We start from the raw sequence: 23,604 nt of genomic DNA, 5'->3' as shown, positions 1-23,604 counted from the left end.
AGAGTTTCCTGCAGAATCACTATTAAACATGTTTCAAATTTGAAATTGTGGGCCTTCTTATGTTCACATAATGCTCTTTGCTTTTATGCAAATGGACAGGTTTGGGTTCTGTGAAGAGATACTGGTGCTCATTATAAATGTGGTGGGGTGGAAAAAAGTGATGGTAATTCTGTTACTGCCACTTTTCCCACACCACTAAACTAGATGTTTGCCAGTGGGGTGACCTGATTTACCTCCAGCCAAGCAACTGGGTGCCAGTAATATCAGCAACCCCACATGCAGTTCAATGGACTCCATGGAATGGGGATTAACCTACAGTGGCCAGCATCTGTGATATGCCGGTAATTCAGGCATATCATGCGCTGGTAATAGTAGGGCTGTTTGGTGGTATCCTGCCAATAAATACCACCAAACGAATAATCTGCCCCGTCCTCTCCACCCCCCCCCCCCAAAACCTCACACAGAGGAGATGGTTCCCCCAGTCAATTTTTTTCTATTTCCAGCACTGCCTGTAGCCAGAGCTTCCCATGCTCCACCTTCCAAAAGGGGTGGTGGATTCAATAGGCCTCATCATGACATCGGCGGTAGCCGTGCCTGTGGCACGGATGCCGCCGGTGTAATTTTTTTCCCGGCGCCCACGAATGGGCAATTACCGGGTCATTACGGCCCTGCCAGACCTGCTAATTGCCCATTTGCGGGCGCCGGAAAAAAGATGCTCCCCATAGGGCTGAATGGGAATGGGGAGGTCGGATGCACCGGCACTGTTTATAATGGTGCCGGTGCATCCAACATGCTGTGCTCGCGGGTGCCGCTCTGCCCGCCAGGTCCGACCTGCTTACCGGTACCGTAGTTCCCAGACCAGCAAACTTATAATGCGGCCCAATGACTACTTAAAACCCAGAGGCACCCAGATACCCCAGGGTGAGGTGCGCTTTTTAAATCAATAAAACAAACAATAAAACAAACAAAAAGAGGTGTAGACAGGAAAGGGCCTGAGCAGGAAAGGCCCAACCAAAATATGTAAATGCCCACTCAGCAGCACTGTGTGGGCATTGACAGAGGTTAATGTCACTTGCCTTGGACCCCAACTACAGTAGCTTCAGGCCCCACTTGTTAGATAATCCTGGCTACGCCTCACTGCTGCCGCCCCCTCCACCGCACGCTGTCATTCTGTAGCACAATGCAGCAGTAGTCGTTCCGAGCGGTGACACCCACTGACAGATTTAAGCACCACGGAATGAAATGAGCAGATAAAGCAGCGCAGAGGCTTTGGCAATATGAAAGGAGCCCTGCCCGGTTGTTCAGGGTTTAAGCGCGCCCGTATCAAACAGAGGGAAGAAGAAAGCGCTTAAGGAGCTTTTCATCCTGTCATTGAGAAATCCTAACTGCTTTGGATGCCTGGGTATTGCGTCCCCGCAAGGAAGTATTTCATTTCAGCTCAGAGACAAACAAAAACAGCACGTCAGAGTCGCCAGGGTTTTATATTTGCGGCAGGGCTGGACTGGCCTATAGGGAACTCTGGAGATTTCCCAGAAGGCCTCTACACCCTGGACCTTACCCTGGGCCTCTTTTGTGTGGTATTTCCAAATTTTAAAATAGGAAAAGGGCTGGGCTTGCTGAAAATGTGCAATATGGGGACACTCTGAACATTATTTCCAGGGCCTCTTTTGGTTCCCAGTCCAGCCCTGATTTGCTGACATGCCATTCTAGTGTTTTACAGAAGAGCACGCATGTGCACGTGCCACAAGAGGAACAGTGCACAGCTTCTGTGGTTAGAGTCCGTTCCTTTATCCTGGTCACACACTTGCATTTAGCATTCGACGCATATTCTTATATAGTGCTTCATGCTGGATTCCCCCAGCTTCTAAATGCTGTAATGACACGCGCTGTTATTATCTCAATGAATGGTAGTCGATTTATTACGCTCCCAAGATTGAAAGGCTGGGTCAGCCCTGCCATGGGATTCTAACTTGCAAAGTGCATGTTTGCCCCACTTGTGAGGCGAGCCATTAACTCGTGAGCTGTCCACCCAGATATCATCTGCGCAGAGCGAGCAGCTGTGGCAGGAAAGGGGTGTTTTTGCCCAAGTGGGAGCCATGACTGCAGACAGTCTCACCTAGGAATGCAGCGTAATGACGTGTGTAATGCGAGCTCAGCCATATCTCCTTTCCTGGTCATTGTTGCCTGGACTGGTCCTGTAATATCTGGGATGGGGGACTCCCAGGCCAAAGTGGTCTAGTGTCTTGGCTAGTGAGGAGGCTCTCATACCAGCCTGTGCCTCTGTGGGACCACTGCGGCTGGTGGGGCTCGCGTAATAGACGAGTCGTCGCTTGTATATAGCTAGAGGACAGATACATAAACAGACTGTCATTGTTTTTATTATTTTGCCATTAGCTAAATGTAGCAATGCAGAAACCGTAAGAAGCAAGAGATCCCGAATAAAGCTTGCAGACGCTTATATGCGAATAACTTTATGGAACTGCAGAAGCACTCATGGAACCTGACAGAGCGAAGTGTGATTAACCTATGGAGAATAATCAATAGCACAAACATTTCAGAAGCCACATTATGGTTCAGGAAAATTACAGCAGGCTACAAGCCTCTCAGCAAGAATTGAGCTAAGTTGAATTCAGGCTGGACAAGAGCAAACATGTGAGACTAGACCCGCTGCCAAGGCCACCAGATACTGATGACATTCCATTCCCTGAACAACAGTAACACCAGCTGCAATAAATGCAAGTTATTCTTCATAATTCAGAGCTGCACAGCTCCAAATCATGGTCTCCAGAATACGTGACCCGACCGACTCAAACAATGGACAGCAACCAGCGCTGGGAAAGGGAGCCGATCTCACGCCACCAGACAGCAGCTTGCAATAAAGATGTTACAATGTGAGACAAGTGTTGCACGGAGTGAAAGAGCACTCTCATTGACTAAGATGGTACAGACAAGTTTCAATGCAGACACATAGTCATTTTTATTACCAAGAGCTGAGAACCTTTGAAGATCCAGGCCTGGGGATGTCAGCTCTAGCCAACCACAGATCAGAATCCTAGGGGTGGGTAGCGACGGGCAAGAAACAATGGTAAGACCCTCACACTGTAACTCTGTAATAGATAGTGATTTGGGGATGGTTCAGGCCAGACACCTGACATGGGAGAGTCAGTAGAATAACATGTTTAGGGGATCATATAAGTTATTAGGCTCCTGACGGCCAATACCAGATGGCGATAGGTTTTCTGGAGTAGGGCCCAGGTTGTGACGTCACTATGAGACGATCAGGATACAAAACTGACCTGCGAGCCAGGAGATGTTGAGACATCCACGGATTTCTTCTGTCCTTGCACTGATCTCTGTTGGTTTTATTGTAATAAACCAAAGTTTAAATTTACCGCTTGACTGAGTCTTATGTTCCTCCTGGGGATGGTGTTCTGCTTTGCAAGAGACCATGAACTCCTAGTGGCCTTCTGGCATACCTGGGAGTTTATCCCAACAATTTGGTAGCACAGAGGATGGTTGGCTGTGCCAGCCCGGCACCAGGTCGACTCCTTCGCCGCAGAACCTGAGAGGCTGCAGGACCCTCGCATATTTTGAGAAGACGGGAAAACAGATGCCTGTTTACAGGTCGTCAGGAGCCCCTTGGAATTCATTCTGCCGAAGTCAGCAAGTTGTCCAGGCAGACCAGGAGAGGCAGGCAAGCGCCTTGACGGGGGCCGGCAGCCAAGCAGCGCTAGCACAACACAGAAAGTAAGTATTGACCCAGTCCAACAGCAACTGTTGGTGTGAGGGCGGGTACTGAGTATTGTGTAGATCTGCACATCAACTCATTGGCTGGCAAGGACCGGATAGTGTTATGAAATGGGGGAGTGTTCGATCACTCAGGGACTATGGGAATTGTTTGTGAAGGAAGCCACATTGCCCAAAAATTTAATAATGGTCCAGTATGGGAGGGCCCAAATTAGCATGTGGTCCCTCTGAAAGTAAAGGGTTCCAACTCAAATAGTTGGCCTTTTGAGGGTGAAAGAACTACCTATAATGTTCTTAGAGGTACATCATATGTTTATGAGACTAATAGACAGGGGCCCCATTGGAGTCCACCTAAAACGTCCGACAATGGAAATAAGACTGAGTTGGTTTGGTCATCTGTTCCCTTGAATAAGGAGGAGAGGCTATTATTAGAGCAAATTCTTCCGGATGAAGACCCAGTTATATTAAATAGGTCTAATGTTGTATTATTGTTCTCTGAAGTACCTAACCTACGCCCTATTTGCCCACAGGGATATTGAACTGGTTGACTTTATCGATGAACAACGTACTAATATTGTGGCCCTGATTATCCATTCAAGAATTGTTTTTGAAGTTATTCTTAATGAATCAGGGCTGTTGTCGTTATTAGGCTATACGATCATGCCTCATCGTGATAGATTTGGGGAGTGTAACCTCAATACAATTTTCAGAAATTCTGGTCCAATTTACGTGCAAAGCTATCTCATCTGACAATGTAGACTTGTTGTTTGTCACATGTGTTTTGAATGGTCCATATACCAATATGGCAAGGGGAAAGATGCCCATGGTAGGACGAGTTGTCTTTGAATCTAGTTACATGGAATTTGCATGGGCACACGCGATTGTTTAATAATGTGGAAATTGGAAGTTAATTGAGACAGCACAAAGTAATTATGATGCAAGAGACGTGGATGACGGAGCCCCCCGTTTTCGACAGCTTTGTCTTCTTTGATCAACCGACAGAGAAGGGAGTGTTTGGTCATCCCTTTGGTGGGCTGGTTACAGCCATTAATAACACTGTTGGTGTAAAAGCAAAAAAAGGTGGAATGTAAAAACAGTGGAGCCCTGTGTGTCTCAATAGACTTCCCGAATGAGTCAATTGCAAAGAGGGTATCAATTGTTATCATTTATTGGCATAAGGCGATTGGTGCCTTGAAAATGTTTCTTAGATCAGTTGAATGAAGTGTTGTGTGATTGGCTGGCTGTCTCTGGTCATGGTGCAATTCTATTGGCTGGAGACCTGAACTCGTTTTGTAGTTTGGGAAAACAACTTATGAATTTAGAAATTCATGGAGAAATCTGGGTACATTTTGCAAACACGTTTACTCTCCATATATTGAATGGAAATATGACAGGGGACAATCCAATTAACTATACATGCAACGGAGGAGAATCTTTTTCAGTTTTAGATTATATTTTTGTTAGGCAAATGTTTTTCACAAGTGTGAAAGGTATGGTCATAACAATTTGGTGATCAGGGTATGCTTTCCTTTCACTTTGACAGTAGATTATCCCCAGCATTAGTGGGAGGGCCCACTAGGCTGGTGACAAACATGGCAGGATTTCGTATTAGATAGGATGATTTTAACTTGCAAAAACCTAACAGTAAAGTAAGGGGTGATTGTGAATATGCTTCAGATGCTTGGAAATTGAATACTTTTAACCAGGATCGATTTTACGTGTATAGTAAAGAAAATATTGAGTTCATCTTTCCAATTGAATGAAGTGTTAACTTGGGAAAGAAGGAGAGATCAGCTCATAAACATAATTATTGTAGGCTTGTCCACAAAAAGAAGAAATCGTTAAGAAAGAGTATTCGACAGATAAAAAAAATATGGGTGCAAACAAATGACAAAGAAAGCCAAGCAAATTATAAGAACTGCTTAGACAGCATAGACACCTCCTCTACTAGAGAGATGGGGAGTGAATGCTGCAGGTCACAACATGGAAAGTTGATGTAAACATTTGGGAACTAATTAAGGGGACGAAGTAAGCCAGGTAGATAAGCAAATAAATCCTATCCCGTAAAAAATATGGGTAGAATATTTAGGAAATGTATATACAGAGATTGCAGAAGGCTCTATTGTCCCTCAAATGTATTTAGTTATGGGATTGTCTGTAGAATTTGATCGGGATGACATTCTTTTGGCCAACCATAAGGCCACCCCATCTCGTGCGGCATGTCTGAACCATCTATCAAACAAACCTTTCAAATTAGATGTTGGACGAGAATTTTATAAACAGATCATACAAAGGAAAGTTTTAGCTACATCATGGGAGACGGCTTATGTCGTTCCTATAAGGGAAACCCTCATGAGCCTAGGAATTACAAGCCTATCAGCATCTTAGATGCGGATGGGAAAATATTTGCCAATTTAGTTCTTAAGGATCTGATTAGTTGGGCGAATGAAACAGGCAAATTGTCTAAGAACCAAACAGGTTTTAGGGTGGCAATTGGTACTAACTTGAATGGAATTCTTATTAGATGTCTGTAAAATATGGTATGGGGAAAGATATCTAAGGAGAATATCTACATAGCCATGATTGATTTGGCCACAGCGTTTGGTCTTGTAGATTGGAATCTGTTATGGGCCAAATTAGCATGCTGGCGAATACCTGCAGGGCTTTAGAATGTCATTATTAACCTTAATAAAAGCTCTAAATTTCAGGTGTGTATAAACCATCATTGAGCCCTGACTAGGAAGATCAATACAGCCCTGCCTCTTCAATCTGTATGTCTCGGATGTTGGGGAGTGTTGGAGAGGGTCGCTTTTATCCCAGCTAAAGTGGGTAACCTGGATATTACTTGGTTGGTCTACGCAGATGATTTCCTTCATGGACAGATCCCCAATTGGTTTGCAGAGGCTTTTAGATATTTACAATAAATATGCTGCAGGAAACCAATTAAAAATAAACATTCCCAACACAAAAGTCTTTATGATCAGGTCCTCCTGTAAACATCAGAAAAATATTTGGTATACAAATAATACTAAATTGGAGATGATAGACACACTAGTATATTTAGGTTTTCCCATTATCACTAAACCCAATACAGCTTTTATTTAGGAATACCTAAAACATAGAGTGGATGACTTGGCAGCTCAGGTGAGCAAAATAAATAATACATTTGGAAAATTCACTCTGGAGCCTTTAATTAAGTATTTTGACCATAAAGTAATCCTAAAATTGTATATGGAGTTGAGCTATTGAAAACATCAATAATTGATCTCCTTGAAATATTAGAAGCGGGGTTATGGCTTTGAGTTTTGAAACATCCTAATTGTGTACCCATTGTAGTCATACCTTTTGAGTGTGCTACAAGATCTTTGCAAGCAGTAGCCAGATGGCAGTTAATGTCATTTTTTAGGAAAATACTGGTACCTGTGGAGAAATCCTTCTATAGCGATTTGAATGCCATAGTCCAGAATTCACAGAGTAATGTGGTGACCACATGTGTGAACAACTGTCAGAGTATTATGGACAAAATCCCTGTAGAATAAAGAAATAACTTTTTTAAAGAGACAGGATCGCCACTTGTTAAATCACACATAGATACCCCTTGTTCACTCAGTTGTGAGATGAACATAAGAAGCGTGGAGTTCTGGCTCCATATCTAAAAGAATCGGCTTCAACATTTTTGTCCATTTCATTTATGAGACTTCGATTGAATTTGTCAGAACGTGGAAGAGATTGAAACACTGGAACACTTAATCCTAGAGTTTCCTGCACTTAACCACCTCTGCTTAGGTCATTTTAGAATGTTTATTCATAGAAGATATTTTATTGAGGTACTATGTGTTTTGCTGTGGCTGTTGAGCGGATTTTGTACTCCACTCACAATTGCAGTTATGAGATTTTTTACTCAGTTAAAATTGATTTAAACTTAATTAATACGAATTTAACTTGAAGTGCTGTGATGTCTGAATGTAATGTACAAGTAGATGGACCTATTTTGTACTGTACTGTGATGAACTTTGTGATGGATTTTAATTATTGTTCTATTGTATTTTATGTGTTATTGTTTGAAAAGGTTGATGTATATTAACCAATATATTAACAAAAAAGTTATGTTTTTCCCCACCTTGTGTGATGTCAAATTATATAGTTTGAGGTCCAATGTTTTTTGAGAGTGAGAAGGGTTTCACCACTTCATAAGATGTTCACCTTTCTTGTAATATATCTGTGTCTGTTTTTGTTGTAAATGTTGCACATTTTTACTAGAGTGACATCTTTTTTGTTCTTTTTCTTATTTTTACAGACTTTACGTTCAGCATTGTTACTTTTTCTGCTGCTTATAATGATATTTTCTTTGTTATTTTGTCTTGATTATTTTCTCTTAATTTTGCTGTGGGGTATTTCTCTTGGGTATTATTACACAGAAGGTTGCTGACACCCATAAAAAGACAATGTTCATGGCTACCTTGAGGGTAGATGGCACCGTCCCTATCAGGGTTGAATTGACAGGAGAAATGTCCCTAAGTTGCTGCCACAGTGGGCAGAGAGAACACATAATTGTTCCATGAGACAGGATGGTCATCTCAGCATCAGGCATGGCAGCATCACCCTTACTTATTCCACAGGATCCCAAATCCTTTTGTTCCACCTATAACTTGCCTTTTTTCCTCACAAAGCAATGATTAGGTTTACAATGTGTTAGACATACTTTCTTATTCATTCAGTCATGTATTCATTCAGCGTATTAGCAGTTCTTACCACAAGTAAAACAAAAGAGCGAGGAATACAACTTTATTTTTTCTTTGTCTCCCAGGTATCTTTGTGTCTACTCATCCATACCCTGGAGCCCTGACGATGGAACAAAATGCGTAAGAGCTTCAACTTTCCCTTTCACAGCAAGGAAATATGTTGCTATCGTTCTTTGTTATAACTCAAGAGTGGCGCCATATTTTGCTGTCTTAGCAGTGTGAGTCCGTGAGTTTGTCTGTAAGTCCCCGGGAGATTCAGAGGGATCTAAAGGTGTTCCATCAAAATGCTCCAGCTTTTGCTCTTGATGTAATGTTAAATAAGGAGTTTACGTGAATACCTAGCTGATAACCAGGAGTTCACTTGAACACCTTGTTTGGTTGATAACCAGGAGTTTACGTAAACACCTGGTTGATAACCAGGAGTTTACGTGAACACTTTGTTGATAACCAGGAGTTTACGTGAACACCTTGTTGATAACCAAGTGTTCACGTAAAGTCATGGAGAATACAGCATAGCACTTAGAGGCACTAACAATAAATAAATAGGGTCTCAACAAGTTATTCGAAAAATGTACATAACCATTTGTTCACATATACCACTATACTTCTACATAAAATTTCGCAAAACTGTGGGTAAAGACTTAAAATAGTAAAGCAAAAAGCGATCGTAAAACAACAGCAAAAAAAAGAGCATGGATTTCAAACACAGCAGTATCTTACCTCTGCTAACCTCTCAAGCAATAGCAGCTGTGGACAGTTTCTCCTGGATACTCTAGGTTATATTTTTAAAGAGACAGTAACAGCACTTCTCAGCAGGGCTGTGTATTCTATTTTCTACCGCAGCTGCCATAATTGAAATTGGGCAATGCTGGTACTCCTCAGTTAGCTCGCTAAACAGGGCTTCTATCATTGTAATACTATGCTTTCATTGAGGCAATGCTAGTTCATTTTAGTGAGGCTGCTATACTTTTGATGGGACAACATCAGCACTTCTCAGTCGAGCTGCTATACCCTTACAAGGCTTAGCACTTTTCAGCCGATTTATTTATTTTTATTTCTATTGGTTAATTATAATGCGCGTAATACCCAGAGGTTTCTAAGCGCGGACCGAGGGATTGAACCTGTGTTGCACGAACTGATGGATCAAACCTGTGTTGAGCGAACTAAGGGATCAAATCTGTGTTGCTCCGTGTCGTCTTGCTTCCAAGTCAAGCACGTTGCCCCTGAGCTATCCTCCTGAAGATCTGAAGTACATTTAATGATACAGAACCAGAACTATTGAGCAAGTCTGACATCATCTTCATCATCGTCAGAATAACTCAAAACTGTTGTGGTTATACAAGAGCTAATATGTTTAAAGGGATGGAATTACTCAGAATGTAGCAGCACTATTCAATAACCCAAAGTGCTTAAGGACAGAAAATACTACACTTCTCACCGTTGAGACAGTACTGCCACTTCTCACAGACGCTTCTACACCTTTTATGGGGCAGCACTGATCCAGCCTACTGGACAGCTTCACTTTTAATGGCTCTTCTCAATAGGGCTGCTATACTTCAATAGGAAATGACCAACACTACCCCGCAGGGAATTGCATACTCTTGATGCCACCGAAGCAGCACTTCCACCCACCACAGCTGCTTTATTTTTAATGGCACAGTGTGTGTACTTCTCAGCCACTCTGCTTTACATTTAAACAGACCGACTTGGCATTTCTCTGCAGGACTGCAACACTATACCATTGTGTTCTGTATGTTGAGTACTTTGTCACCAAGAATGTGGATTCATGGCACTCTACCAGTGTCTAAATAGTAGATCTGGCTACATTCAATTGGCAACAGGCATGTCCCGAGCTGCCTGCTGTCCATAAACTGCCGCTCAGAATGTTGGAAGCCTTCATGGGGCAAGTAATAGAAGGCTTGTGCCTGTAAAATATCAGAATATATAATTGTCTTCCCAGATGGGAGACTGACTCCATTAATGTACATGGGGTCACTGAGATGACCAAGAGTGAAACTGTACATTCAGTTGTGAGATTACCAGTGACAGGTGATACTATGCTCCAAGGAGTGAGGTGCCCACTCAATATATCACACTGTTTAAAGGTTTGAGACATATCCTGAATGCTTGGCCAGAATTTCACACTGAAGAAGTGAGCATGTGATACGGGGTCTGCAGCCCACACACACACAGGGGATTCCCATGCTCCCACTTGCCAGATTTGCACCAAATTAGTTAGATTGTGCTCCAAGGTAGGAGGCACACACACAGCCTTTGCTCTGAGGTTTGACACACTCACAAGATGGGCTGGCATTTCGTTCTCCCATCCTACTTGTGTTGCTCTGCCTTTTGAGGGCTACTACAACCTGGATGATTATAGAGGGGTGGAGTAGGGGCAGTGATGGCCTACTGGAATACAACCGGAAAGCTGAAACCTCCTTCTTGTTTGAATATAGTGTATGCAGTACAAGCTGCTCAATGTTTCCAATGTTCTGCGCCCCACCCCCTTGCACCAAGTTGGCGACTACGTGCAAATGCTGTCATATTACTGCCGGTGATGTCACTTCCTACATTTGGGCACCCCCGGGAAATTCATAAATCGGCTCCCCTGCTAGGTAGTAATACATCTCTAGCAAGGTGCTGGTAAAACTATGGACAAATGACCAATACAGCACTCCAGGCTCAGTAGTAGACCCTTCCACAATGAGTCAGCCTGGCCTCATACCAAGGCAGAGTTCACACATTCTATTGTTTCAGAAAACGTGATGCTCACATGTGCATGTGCAGTGCTCTTGCCACTGTCTGTGGTCCTTCAGCTACACCTTAGTCAACGCTCTTAAGCAATGTTCACCAAAAGAAAGTACCGCACAGGCCGTCCACAAGACTGCAAGGGTCTCCCCAGAACACACACAGCACCCTAACAAAATGACATGCACTGCAGCTTTTCGGTCACATGGGGCTACTGTGGTTCTACTCAGCACCAGATCTTCACCTGCTTGCTGGATCGCACCCAGTTAGAGCTTACTTTGCCACAAGCACTCTATCTAAAGCAGGTGAGATATACTTCATGCAGCAGCAATAGTGTGAGAATGTGTTGTCAGCAGAGGCGTTGCTAGGGGGGTAAGGGGGCTATAGCCCCTGATCCTGTGGTTGTAGCCCCGGATAGAATCTCAGGAGCTACAACCAAAAGACTAGCTAGCCCCCAGTTCCGACACTTCTGACATCAGCGTAGCCCCTGGTCTTTTCCAGACCTAGCAACACCCCTGTTTGTAAGGCACGATTAAGAGACATCAGGATGGCAGACTATATGTAAAAAGGATGCTCAGCAGGCAAGGGCTCTACACAGAGGAAACTTTGCAGGCTCTGTAGTTTTGACGAGGTTTTTTGATGGATATCACTTTAAAGTGGATACCAGGAGACATCTCTTCTTGTCAAATTTAGTTCACACAGGACTTTGGTTTCAATAAGGCTTTTCAATTCTAGATGGCGTCAGTCGGTAAATGGGACTGGATTCGGATCTGCATGAAGTATTTAATGAGCATTGCCTTTTCAAATATTTATCAAAATTTTAGGGTCAGACAAAAAGCAGTCGTTGATATCTTTTATTGGACTAACTGGAAATATTATGTGGTGATGGAACAATGCATTAGCTTTCAAAGTCCCAAAGACTTCATCAGATGGTGGAGAGGGAAATGATGAGGAAAGACCCAAAGGACAGGTCATTCTCAAAACAAAAAAGAACATGTTCAACTTCATTGGTAGAAGGAGAAGTATGCAGGGAATGCAGGTCTGGAATTGCTGTTTTATCCCAATAATCCTAAAACTCCTGGAAGCAGGCAACACTTCTAAAGGTTTGAAAACGGTCCACATTTCACACAGAGATTTGCATTTTAAGAAAACAAATCCTATTCACACGTAACTGTGGAATGTAATATGTTTTTAATGTTATGTATAGGTATTATGAAAGGTTTAAAAACACACACTTGGAAAGCAGGTTCAGTTTTGCATTTTCTTCAAAGTCTACAAGTGTGTTTCGCAGCCTCTATGTAGTGTCGTGTCACTGTAGCGACTTCAATGCTAGGTTTTCCCCGATGGTAGATAATGTGGCATTACAAAATATGATCCCAGTGTGCCTCAAGTTTCACAATGGTTGCCTACTTTCTATAAAGTGTGACAAATACAAAATACTCGGCCCATCTTTGAATGGTGCGATGATCACTTTTATCTCTCTGTGTCTCATGCTCAGTAAAGGCCAACCGATTGAGCTTAGGCAGCCAGATCCCAATTTTGGTGTCCTGTGCTCTCACCCATTAGGGGTCCTTATCAGTAGGGTCCAACAGCTTCTGCTGAAAGATAGCACTGGTGAGTTGTCTTCTGACTTTGTTGATGCGATTGAATTGCTGCTCCTGGGCTCAGAGCTGGCCGTCATGTGTCATAAAACCGATATCTGTGCTCAGACCTCTGTCTTTTAGGTTAAGAATCTTCACATACTTGAGCTACCATGTTCCTCTGCATGTGTGGTATTCGGGAGGTTACCTTTTAAAACTATCTGTGATTAGTCAAACCCTCAGACCACCGTGATAGGGTTGCCGTGTGTAGGGGTGGAACATAAGAGCAGCGGTTTGCACCAAGCTACGCTTGATCCACTGCAGCCATTGATACGGGGGTGGGGAAGATGAGCCTCAACTAAACATGCAACACCCAGTGGACTATCAGAAGCTGTCCGGGTAATGTGAGCGGGTTATTGCCACCATGACACACATAAAAGACCATTCCAAACACAGTATGTGCGAATACCTACATTAAGTGTTTTTACTGCACACTGTTGAACACGGGGTGGGGGGCACATATTTTCCCAAAGTTGACTGGGCACTCACCATATTCACCACATTAGCTGAAATGTTTGCGACTGATATCTTAAACAAATTGTCAGAGATGCATGAAGTCAAAGGAAAGGGGCATTGGTCATCTAGAGGGGACCAAACTTTGGGATTTGGTGTGGTTATTAGGGGGAGCCCCCGTTAGGGCACCATGGGCAGATTATGACAGCTGGAGGGATTACAGGGCCTTCCTTCACCAGTTCCTCTATGAGCACTGGTTGCCACACAGGTGTCAAAATGGGCAAATGTACGCGTTCAGGCTGATAACAGTATTCCACAGTCACAATCAGTCCCGCTTGACTAACTATGCCCTGCCCAAACCTCCCAATCATAATTTAAGTACCCTACTGTATAGTAAGTGGTGCTACTCTGAAAAAAGTATTTCCCTTCTCCAGAAGAGCTATTTCATATCTTGTGAAATGGCTGAGCTAGAGAAGAAAATGTGATGAAAGTTAAAGCAGAGCATCAGTGAAGAGGCTTGAATGCAGCACCCATGGCTGCTCACTACTATTTTTAATAGGCAGGGGAACATATAACAAGAGGTGACTTTATTCATGGAGAGTCTCAAACCCAGAGCTCCTGTGGCTGCTTGTTTCCCACGCGAGGGCACTAACCCATGATCCACCAAGTGGGTATGGGCACATTAACCTACTTTCATCCTAATATGCCCGCTGCATTGTTGACATATTACCTCTGCAGACATACACATAAGAGGCTGTGCTTGCGGACAGGGAGCCACCTAGTGCCAAGGTGACAGACCATGCCTTATGCAGCTATATTAGCCACATCTCTGTGAGATCTTTGGAACCAAAACAGGACTGATAGATGCAGATAAAACAACAGATTGGGAAATGTAGTTATGTCTACATGTAACTCTAAAGTAAGGTATGGCAGAATTCCCCGGAACAGAGTGTAGCGCAGGAACATTTGTTAATCCTACGAAAAAGAAAATCAGGGCGGGCCAAGGGGCCGATAGCAAAGTTGAAGCAAAGACAGAACTGGAGAGCATGTACAGTCTGTAGTACTACAGGACAGTTGTCAGAAAGTATGGGCCGGAAAATCCTAGGTATTTATCAGTCACATGCATTGGTGTAACACCATGTGTATCAGTGGCAAAGCCTTCAATGGTAATGTGCCAATTCAGGAGAGGGGGTGACACATTTTCAGGGCCACGAAGGCTGGAGATTGTCAATTGCAGAACCAATGCACTGAATTCTAATCCCAGCGTCCACATCCAATGATCCGGTGTGATTCTGGGCAAACTAAGTTTCCTCTCTTTGTCTGACGTCAGATAGTTGCACTTAGATGTTTGCTCATTCCAGTAGCAAGCACGATATGACATTGGTTAGAAGGAGCTGGTGTGGTCGAAGGAAGACCTACCACAGTGATGAAGAGGCGCATGTTAGGTTCAGTGGGGCATTTGATGCTACCGCAGAGGTGAAGTCCCTAAAGCACACGTCCTACGAGGGGGCAGCCCCAATGATCTGAGCCCGGAGAGCGACGAGCGGAGAGGGGCTATGAGATTCTCTCTGAGGTACTCCTCCAGAGGAGAGCATTGGCCTTCTTATACCTCTTCACTGCTTTCATTGTCATTACTTTTGGAGAACAGCGCTCTATTACCCGGAGGGATGACGTGCAGCCCTCTGGGCAGATGTCCTGGAGACGGGGTATTTCTCATAGAATGTTAATTGTATTGGTCATCTTCATGGAGGGGGCAAGAAAGTAAGGGAGAGACCCCCAGGGGTGATAAAGATAGCAATGGAAAAGCGGGATAACAAGTGAGTGGATTGTGTGGTTTCTGCACCTGGAAATGATCAGGCTACATTCACACAGTGGTTCTTATCAATCATGGATTCCCACGTCTCCCAGTTCCCCTCCGCCCACCTCCAAGTGCTGTGCTCTTCCCGGAGTGTCGTGGTCGCCACAGGCTGCGATTGGAAATCGCACAGTGCTGCCCAAACCCCGTACCTAGTCGGTGGCAGAGGCCTTGCTAAGGGGAGGCTGAGGGGGCTATAGCCCCGGGTCTTTTGGTTGTAGCCTCGGACAGAAGCTCAGAGGCTACAATGAAAAGGCTAGCTAGCCCCGAGCCCCGACAGTCACGACATTAGCTTAGCCCTGGATCTTTTCCAGAGCTAGCAACCCTCCTGGCATGCGGCACACACTTACTGCTGGCCTAACATGCGCGCTATCAATTAGCTTGCGTCAAGCACGCGTTGCTTGCTCACATGCTGTAACAAGCTTCACTTTGGCCTTGGTTCAGTGTGGACCCGCCCCCTCTCCTGTTTCACTCTGTTCCTATGTACTGCGGAATGTACAGTCGAAGCTGTGAGGTAAAGCCCGTGGCACTGCAACGCCAGAGATGTATTTACCTGCCTCTTTTCCAGGCAGGCCTATCCATCTCCCAGCCAAGCGTGTCCCTGTCTCCCTGCTGTATTCACCAAGAGTTATAGCTGTACATTGAGGGATTGCGGGGTTTGAAGAAACTCTCCAGATTTGCATTGTTGCCGTTTCTCATGCCTGTCTTGTCTCCCATCATGCACCGCCGCCTCCCTTCCTATCCGTCGGTCTGCAGCGTCGGCAGCATGGTGAACATATTGGTGGCCCTCTGCATCCTCGTGGGCTACTCCATCACCACCGCCAGCTTTGTCACCTATATCGTCAAAGAGCATCAGAACGGCTCCAAGCGGCTGCAGCACATCTCTGGCATCAGCGAGCCCTGCTACTGGATCACCAACTTCCTCTATGACATGGTATGATATGATATGATAAGATATGATATGATATTTATAACACGCTTAATACCCAGCGGTTTCTAAGCGCGGACCCAGGGATCGAACCTGTGTTGCTCTGTGTCGTCTTGCTTCCAAGGCGCTATCCTCCCGTACAAGTAAGCACCGAGTGCAGCGCAATGGCTTGTAAGGCCTGCCAAAAAGACTAAAAAGCATCCACACAAGTGCTGCTGCATTGTTTCTTTGAATAGACTCAACAACACACATATATATCCGGTGGCGCCCTATGGCTGCATTGTGTATAAACATATCATTTAGAAGAAACCGCACAAACGTGTGTTTTTTCAACGTGAATACTTGTATTTCTCTTTATATAGCATCTGAGTACAATTGTCACTTTAACATGGGGGTATCACTTAACGAGCACCACCCAACAAAAAACACACTAGTGCGAATAGCATAGTCAAAAACAAAGAGTTTTAAAAACCTTACATTTTTCAAATGGTTTTATACAGTCTGTCTTTGTACACACTGTATTCCTAGACTCTATATGTTTCAGTCCTCATGTCAGTGTGGGACCTTCTTCAGGGGAGTAGGTTGTAGGCTGGCCAAGAAGAGAGGCCTTATTATTTGGTAATAGGTCAAAATACAGAGTTCTAGTTGTTGGGTGCTTAAAGCCCTTAATAACAGAAGAGCAGATCACAAAAACGTGTATTACTGTAATTCATTGCAAGTCCTAGGGACAAGGTGGTTGGCTCCCCAGACTCCCCTATCTCTATAGTAGTGTGCCTAGGCTGGAAAGACTTTCTGGACCCTGGATTATGTGGATGACAGTTGCATGCGTAGAAGGAAAGGACATGATGGGTCCTGGAGTTCATTTATCACTCTGGTACCGGGTATGAACGCCTTGATTGGTCACCAATTTCTCTGAATCGTGGTAGAGCCATGCCTGGGTCTGACACTGTGGCTGGACCCTATGTATTCTGCATGGTGCCTGGCTCGGATGAGAAAAACCTAAATAGACACTGGATTCTTTGCCTGGTGCCTTGCCTGGGTGTGACAGGGTAATTAAATACTGGACTAGATGTTCCCAGCGTAACATTATCATTAGGAATGTGTTCTTTGAGGGATTGATCTGCAGGTAAGCACTGGACATCCAGGACTGGATCAATGGGAGGCAGGCCATAAGCCTGTGAAAGTCTTTTATAGAGGATATCTTGAGGTAGAGCTGCTTGTCATCTGCATATGGGTGGATTAGGACGTGATGTCCAGACAGGAGGGTCCCATGCAGTTCCATGTAAAGGTTGAAGATCAAGGGGTAGAGGATGGACCCTTGTGGGATCCCACAAGGGTAGAGTTGGTGATCCGAAGGAATACATTTGGACACATTGGTGGTGGTTAGCAAGGTAGAATTTGAACCAGTTGAGGTTGGTCTCACCAATCCTGTGCAGATATGTAGAATGTCCGTGTCTGGTGATCTGCTGTGTCGAACGCAAATGAAAGGTCAAAGAGAATCAAGAGCCAAGGATGGCCATCATTGTAGAGGGCATTGCCATTCTCCTTGATAGTAGGCATTTCCGGCCTGTATCTAAGTCTGATGCCAGATTGGTAGGACTAAAGAAGATTGTTGGTGTTGTTGTGTTGGATGAGTTGCATAGCTACTGCTTGCTCAAGGATCTTGCCATGGATGGAAAGATGGGTGATGGGGTGGTAGTTGCTGTGGTTGACTGGGTTCAGTGTTGGTTTCTTGAGAAGCGCAACAATGTGTCTGGCCTTGAGGGTCAAGAGGAAGGTGCCTTGAGTGAGGGAGTGTTGATTATTGCCAAGTAAGCTAGGAGTGCTTCAGTCGGAAGGGTCTTGAGTACTGAGGCAGGGAGGATGTCGTCTATGTACGATTTGCCCTTGAGGAATGCTAGGGTAGCAGACAAGTCTTACATGATGAGTGTCTTGAAAGTTGTCCAGGTAGTGGTGGTTTTGCGAGATGGGATGTGTGGCGTGCTGTCAGTTGGGGCTTTGGTGTCTGTGTACTGGTGGATAATGCTTACCTTGTTGATGAAGAAAGATACCATATGCCAACTAAGCACATTCTCTTCATCTTTCTCTCTCAAGCTCTCTCTGCATTGTCGTTCACCCTCTGTAGCTCTCTGTTGTCTCACTCTGTCTCTGTATCTCTGTGGGCGAGAATCAAATTGTCAGGTGCTGGCGCCACCCCAGCCTTTGCTGACTGCATAGTGTCCAGAGAAATAACACAGATATCTTAAGGGAGTGTTGTGTTTTTAATAGTTAACATTGAGAGCAGCAGTGACAGAGGCATTGCCTGAGTTGGGGACAGTAGTGGTATTTGAAGAAATACGTTATTGATGTGTGTGCTCTGCAGGAATATTACCATCACACTGAGGGTGCTTTGTTCTATGTGGGAGTTTAGGGTGAGGTAGAGAGGCTCTGCAGCGAATTTTGGTGTTCTGACAGGCCTTTTACCGGAGCAGAGAGCCAGAAGGCAGGGTCTACAATTGTGTTTATTTTCTAATATTTGTTCATTATCAGTGTGTGCAAATTGCAACAAATGTGCAGCATTTCAAACCAGTAGCTTGCATTCAAAATTAATAATTGCCTTGATGCTCATAGAAAGACCACATAATTCATGTTAATCTAGGCACTACCTTTTCCAAGAAGGGCATTTTAGAAAAAATGGTGAATATTCTCAGCACAAGAAGCTATTAAAAGAAAAACTATTTGATTCTAATAAAATTGTAAACTGTCCCTTTTTAAAATTTTGCAATGTTCCTTTCTAATGATCACTTTTAGTATATATTGGAGTCATAATAAAAATTGGAATTGTCCTACTGAGCAAAGCACATTATCAAAACCTAGCGTCACCATCTAAATTCATTTCATAGAAAATTAGCATTCCAAGATTGACAGACTCGCACACTTTGAATGCAATTTCTTTAAGTGCTCCTAAGAGGAAAAGGGAAAGGGACAAACAGCACCAACAGGGGCTCCTGTATGCTTTGCATAAAATCAAAGAGCACTTCCGGGGCATGTAAAAAACACAGATCTTTATATTTCACACTTATGTCTGTGCTAAAACGGTTGTAAGGTTGAATCACTAAGTACATAACCCACACTGGGCTTGGTGCACATTTCATTTTTCTCCACCTCATGCTAATATTAAAGAGTCTGTGACCTTGAACAATATGCATTCTTCGGACAGCCTGAGGGCTTGGATATGAGGGTAAAAGGTCTGTGCTACATGTCACTCCGTTTGGGTCCCTGCTTCACAGAATTATAGTTGTGAAGAGGTCTGTTTTCAAGGCAAGGATGGCTGTGTCCATGCCCAAAGGTCAATGAGCAAACATCCTCAGAGAATCATATATATAGCAACTGCAAGAAAGTTATGGCGGGTTTGAAAAGGTTTGAAAAAAAACCTTTCACCTGAAATGTGAAAATAGGAAAATCCATTGGAGACAAGTCACATACTCGATGGCTAGTAGGGGCACTGGTTGGTTATGCACTGCATTTCCTGTATCTCTATGGCGCTGTGCCCGGATGTAACCGTCCGGATGGCTGCAGGTAGGCTATAAACAGTGTTAACAAAGGGCATGATAAGAGTGCATCTTGGAATCAATCTATGTGTTGTAATGATTTGAATTCACAAGCCATTACTAATTTCACAACAGTAGCCCCTCCACCTCATTTTGTTCATTGTCTCTTTCTTTAGCTCCTCTATATGGTGCCTGTGGCTCTATCGATAGCAACCATTGCCGGTTTCAAGTTGCCTGCCTTCTACGACAATCAGAACCTTGGGGCAGTGTCTCTTCTCTTCACGATGTTTGGGTGAGTATCGGTTTCCGGGTCACTTGTGTGTTTCCTGAAGCTCTCCCAAACAACGGTCGCTGTTGCCAAGTCAGCTTCTTACAAGACTTTTGGCTTGTTTTTGCCCAATGTCACTTATCATTTTTACAGTTTACGCTAGTTCCGGCCACCTGCTGCACAAATGATTGGCTGCCTGCTTCTGTCTGGTTGGTTCAGAGGCTGAATAACAGCTTCAATCGGATAGAACGGGCAGCATATCAGGTGTCCAGAGACTAGGAACCTTCCACGAAAAAGGGGACGCCCCATCTCCCTCTTCCCGACCGAATCATTCACCATCTTGGAACAGAGCTTTCCAACAGTGTTCTGTAAACCGACATTTAAAAAAAACTATTTTCTATGATTATCAAAAAATAACTTACTTCATAAAAAAATATATTACGTACAATCTGTGTGCTTTCCAAGAAATACAAGGACATTAAATGTTGAGCTTATTTTTCCTTCAGACCTGGCCACCCTGCCAATGGTGAACAGTGCGGCCTACTCCGAATATATACAGGAAGTGTAAAGGGGAGAGGATCCCCATCCAAAAGAGACAGCGAGGTCTTCAGGAGGACAGCCTAGAAGTCTAGAAGTCACATGGCGATCGCTTTAGACTATGGGGGTTGGGGGGATATTCCTGAAAATAACTTTCTAAAAAAAATACAAGAATGTATTGTTTTCGTTTTCTATTAGTTGCCCACATTGACTTCAGCTTCAAAGTCATTACAATAACATATGATGAAACCAGCCGTAAAGGTCTTCATTGTAAGGGTTCTGAAGCTGCCGGAAGTAGGCCTTTAAGCGCTGTGTAAAGCATACAGCAAACTCTGCAGACAGCAACCGCTACATTAAGCCACTGCGCCTCATTATAATTTTGATGGTTCAGTCAATTTTTGTGGTAATTCAGGTCTTGTCCATTTTTTGGACCGCAACGGAATTACCGCCAATGTTGCTGTGAGTTTGGAAGTGAAGTGGTGGATTTACCTCCAACACATAGATGTAGGTAAGCTCTCCATTGGTCGGAGTTACCATGTCTGAATTAAAGCTCAGATCCAGCCATTTCCACATAAGAAGATGCACTGCTGTTACCACACTCGTAATCCTGCAGCCAATTGCTGAGTGACGTTAACGGTACACAGGTTTGTCAGTAATACCATCAGAAATACCGCCAAGCTCGTGATGAAACCCACTGTGCTGTACAGCATGTTTCAAGGGCCGTGACCATGACGAGGATTCAGTCCAAAACTTCCTTGAGACAAATCCTCACACGGGGAACACTTAACGACACGGGGAACACTTAATGAGGGAAGGACTATAAATGACAAATCCCTCTGGCTCACGAAGGACAGTAAGGAGTGGCCGCAGCAAGGGTAATCCGAGGAGACACTGCGCAGTGACCCTGGGTGCTCTGATAAGTGGGGGCAGACCTGTTGGTCTTTCCCAGGCAGTACTTTTTATGCTGCCTTTGTCTCTGAGGCCCTCGATGCCTTTAATGTCCTCGACGGCTTTATTACATTCATACATTCAACAGCTCCATGCAGCTTAGTGCCCCATGATGCCGTCCAAGCCTTCAAATGCACCCTAATGCTCGCTACACCTCCCAGATCCACCAATGCACGTCTTATGCTTTGTATGGCTTTAGTCCACCTTTCTGCCTTTGCATGCATTCCATGCCTTTCTCTCACCATTCGGCTTTCCATGCCTTCCACGCCCTGTAATCCACCTTTCTGCCTTTGCATGCATTCCATGCCTGGCAATCACTGTTCTGCTTTCCATGCCTTCCACTCCCTGTAATCCACCTTTCTGCCTTTGCATGCATTCCATGCCTGGCAGTCACCGTTCTGCTTTCCATGCCTTCCACGCCCTGTAATCCACCTTTCTGCCTTTGCATGCATTCCATGCCTGGCAATCACTGTTCTGCTTTCCATGCCTTCCACTCCCTGTAATCCACCTTTCTGCCTTTGCATGCATTCCATGCCTTTCTCTCACCATTCGGCTTTCCATGCCTTCCACGCCCTGTAATCCACCTTTCTGCCTTTGCATGCATTCCATGCCTGGCAATCACTGTTCTGCTTTCCATGCCTTCCACTCCCTGTAATCCACCTTTCTGCCTTTGCATGCATTCCATGCCTGGCAGTCACCGTTCTGCTTTCCATGCCTTCCACGCCCTGTAATCCACCTTTCTGCCTTTGCATGCATTCCATGCCTTTCACTCACCATTCTGCTTTCCATGCCTTCCTCTCCGTGTAATCCACCTTTCTGCCTTTGCATGCATTCCATGCCTGGCAATCACCGTTCTGCTTTCCATGCCTTCCACTCCCTGTAATCCACCTTTCTGCCTTTGCATGCATTCCATGCCTGGCAATCACTGTTCTGCTTTCCATGCCTTCCACTCCCTGTAATCCACCTTTCTGCCTTTGCATGCATTCCATGCCTGGCAATCACTGTTCTGCTTTCCATGCCTTCCACGCCCTGTAATCCACCTTTCTGCCTTTGCATGCATTCCATGCCTGGCAATCACTGTTCTGCTTTCCATGCCTTCCACTCCCTGTAATCCACCTTTCTGCCTTTGCATGCATTCCATGCCTTTCACTCACCATTCTGCTTTCCATGCCTTCCTCTCCGTGTAATCCACCTTTCTGCCTTTGCATGCATTCCATGCCTGGCAATCACCGTTCTGCTTTCCCTGCCTTCCACTCCCTGTAATCCACCTTTCTGCCTTTGCATGCATTCCATGCCTGGCAATCACTGTTCTGCTTTCCATGCCTTCCACTCCCTGTAATCCACCTTTCTGCCTTTGCATGCATTCCATGCCTGGCAATCACTGTTCTGCTTTCCATGCCTTCCACGCCCTGTAATCCACCTTTCTGCCTTTGCATGCATTCCATGCCTGGCAATCACTGTTCTGCTTTCCATGCCTTCCACTCCCTGTAATCCACCTTTCTGCCTTTGCATGCATTCCATGCCTGGCAATCACTGTTCTGCTTTCCATGCCTTCCACTCCCTGTAATCCACCTTTCTGCCTTTGCATGCATTCCATGCCTGGCAATCACTGTTCTGCTTTCCATGCCTTCCACGCCCTGTAATCCACCTTTCTGCCTTTGCATGCATTCCATGCCTGGCAATCACTGTTCTGCTTTCCATGCCTTCCACTCCGTGTAATCCACCTTTCTGCCTTTGCATGCATTCCATGCCTGGCAATCACTGTTCTGCTTTCCATGCCTTCCACTCCGTGTAATCCACCTTTCTGCCTTTGCATGCATTCCATGCCTGGCAATCACTGTTCTGCTTTCCATGCCTTCCACGCCCTGTAATCCACCTTTCTGCCTTTGCATGCATTCCATGCCTGGCAATCACAGTTCTTATGTCTATGCCTTTTATGCACATTTTTCTCAATGTCATTTATTATGCAATGTCGATCTATGGTCCTCTGGAAACTCACAACTGAGCAACCTGGCACATCCAGACTGGCCCAAGCACTATAAGGCCATACCAATGACAGGTGGCATCAATGTGTTTTCCCCTCAAGCTGTTTTTGCCGAAACCAGTTCCATGGGTTAAGTTTTGGCTCAGCAGGGAAACACTTTGCTGGGCCAGCTCTGCCGCCTGGCCGTTCTGAGATTCACGTGACACCCCAACAATCTCCAGTGG

At 44.7% G+C, this 23,604-nt stretch overlaps 1 protein-coding gene across 2 annotated transcripts in view; it reads left to right on the top strand.

Moving 5' to 3' along the window:
• ABCA12 (ATP binding cassette subfamily A member 12) overlaps nucleotides 1-23,604 on the top strand; it is a 700,854-nt gene that overhangs the window by 562,021 nt on the left and 115,229 nt on the right. For both annotated transcript variants that reach the window (XM_069615933.1, XM_069615934.1), the window contains exons 44-46: nucleotides 8,555-8,609; nucleotides 15,942-16,119; nucleotides 19,820-19,935. In XM_069615933.1, the coding sequence (XP_069472034.1) occupies nucleotides 8,555-8,609; nucleotides 15,942-16,119; nucleotides 19,820-19,935 (349 nt within the window). The remainder of the gene's footprint in view (nucleotides 1-8,554; nucleotides 8,610-15,941; nucleotides 16,120-19,819; nucleotides 19,936-23,604) is intronic.

This window comes from Ambystoma mexicanum, chromosome 9 (genome assembly GCF_040938575.1).
Source record: "Ambystoma mexicanum isolate Mex_15411 chromosome 9, UKY_AmexF1_1, whole genome shotgun sequence".
Classification (NCBI taxonomy): Eukaryota; Metazoa; Chordata; class Amphibia; order Caudata; family Ambystomatidae; genus Ambystoma; species Ambystoma mexicanum.
The sequence above is the reverse complement of the archived record's forward strand: the minus strand, read 5'-3'. Positions and strand labels throughout refer to the sequence as shown.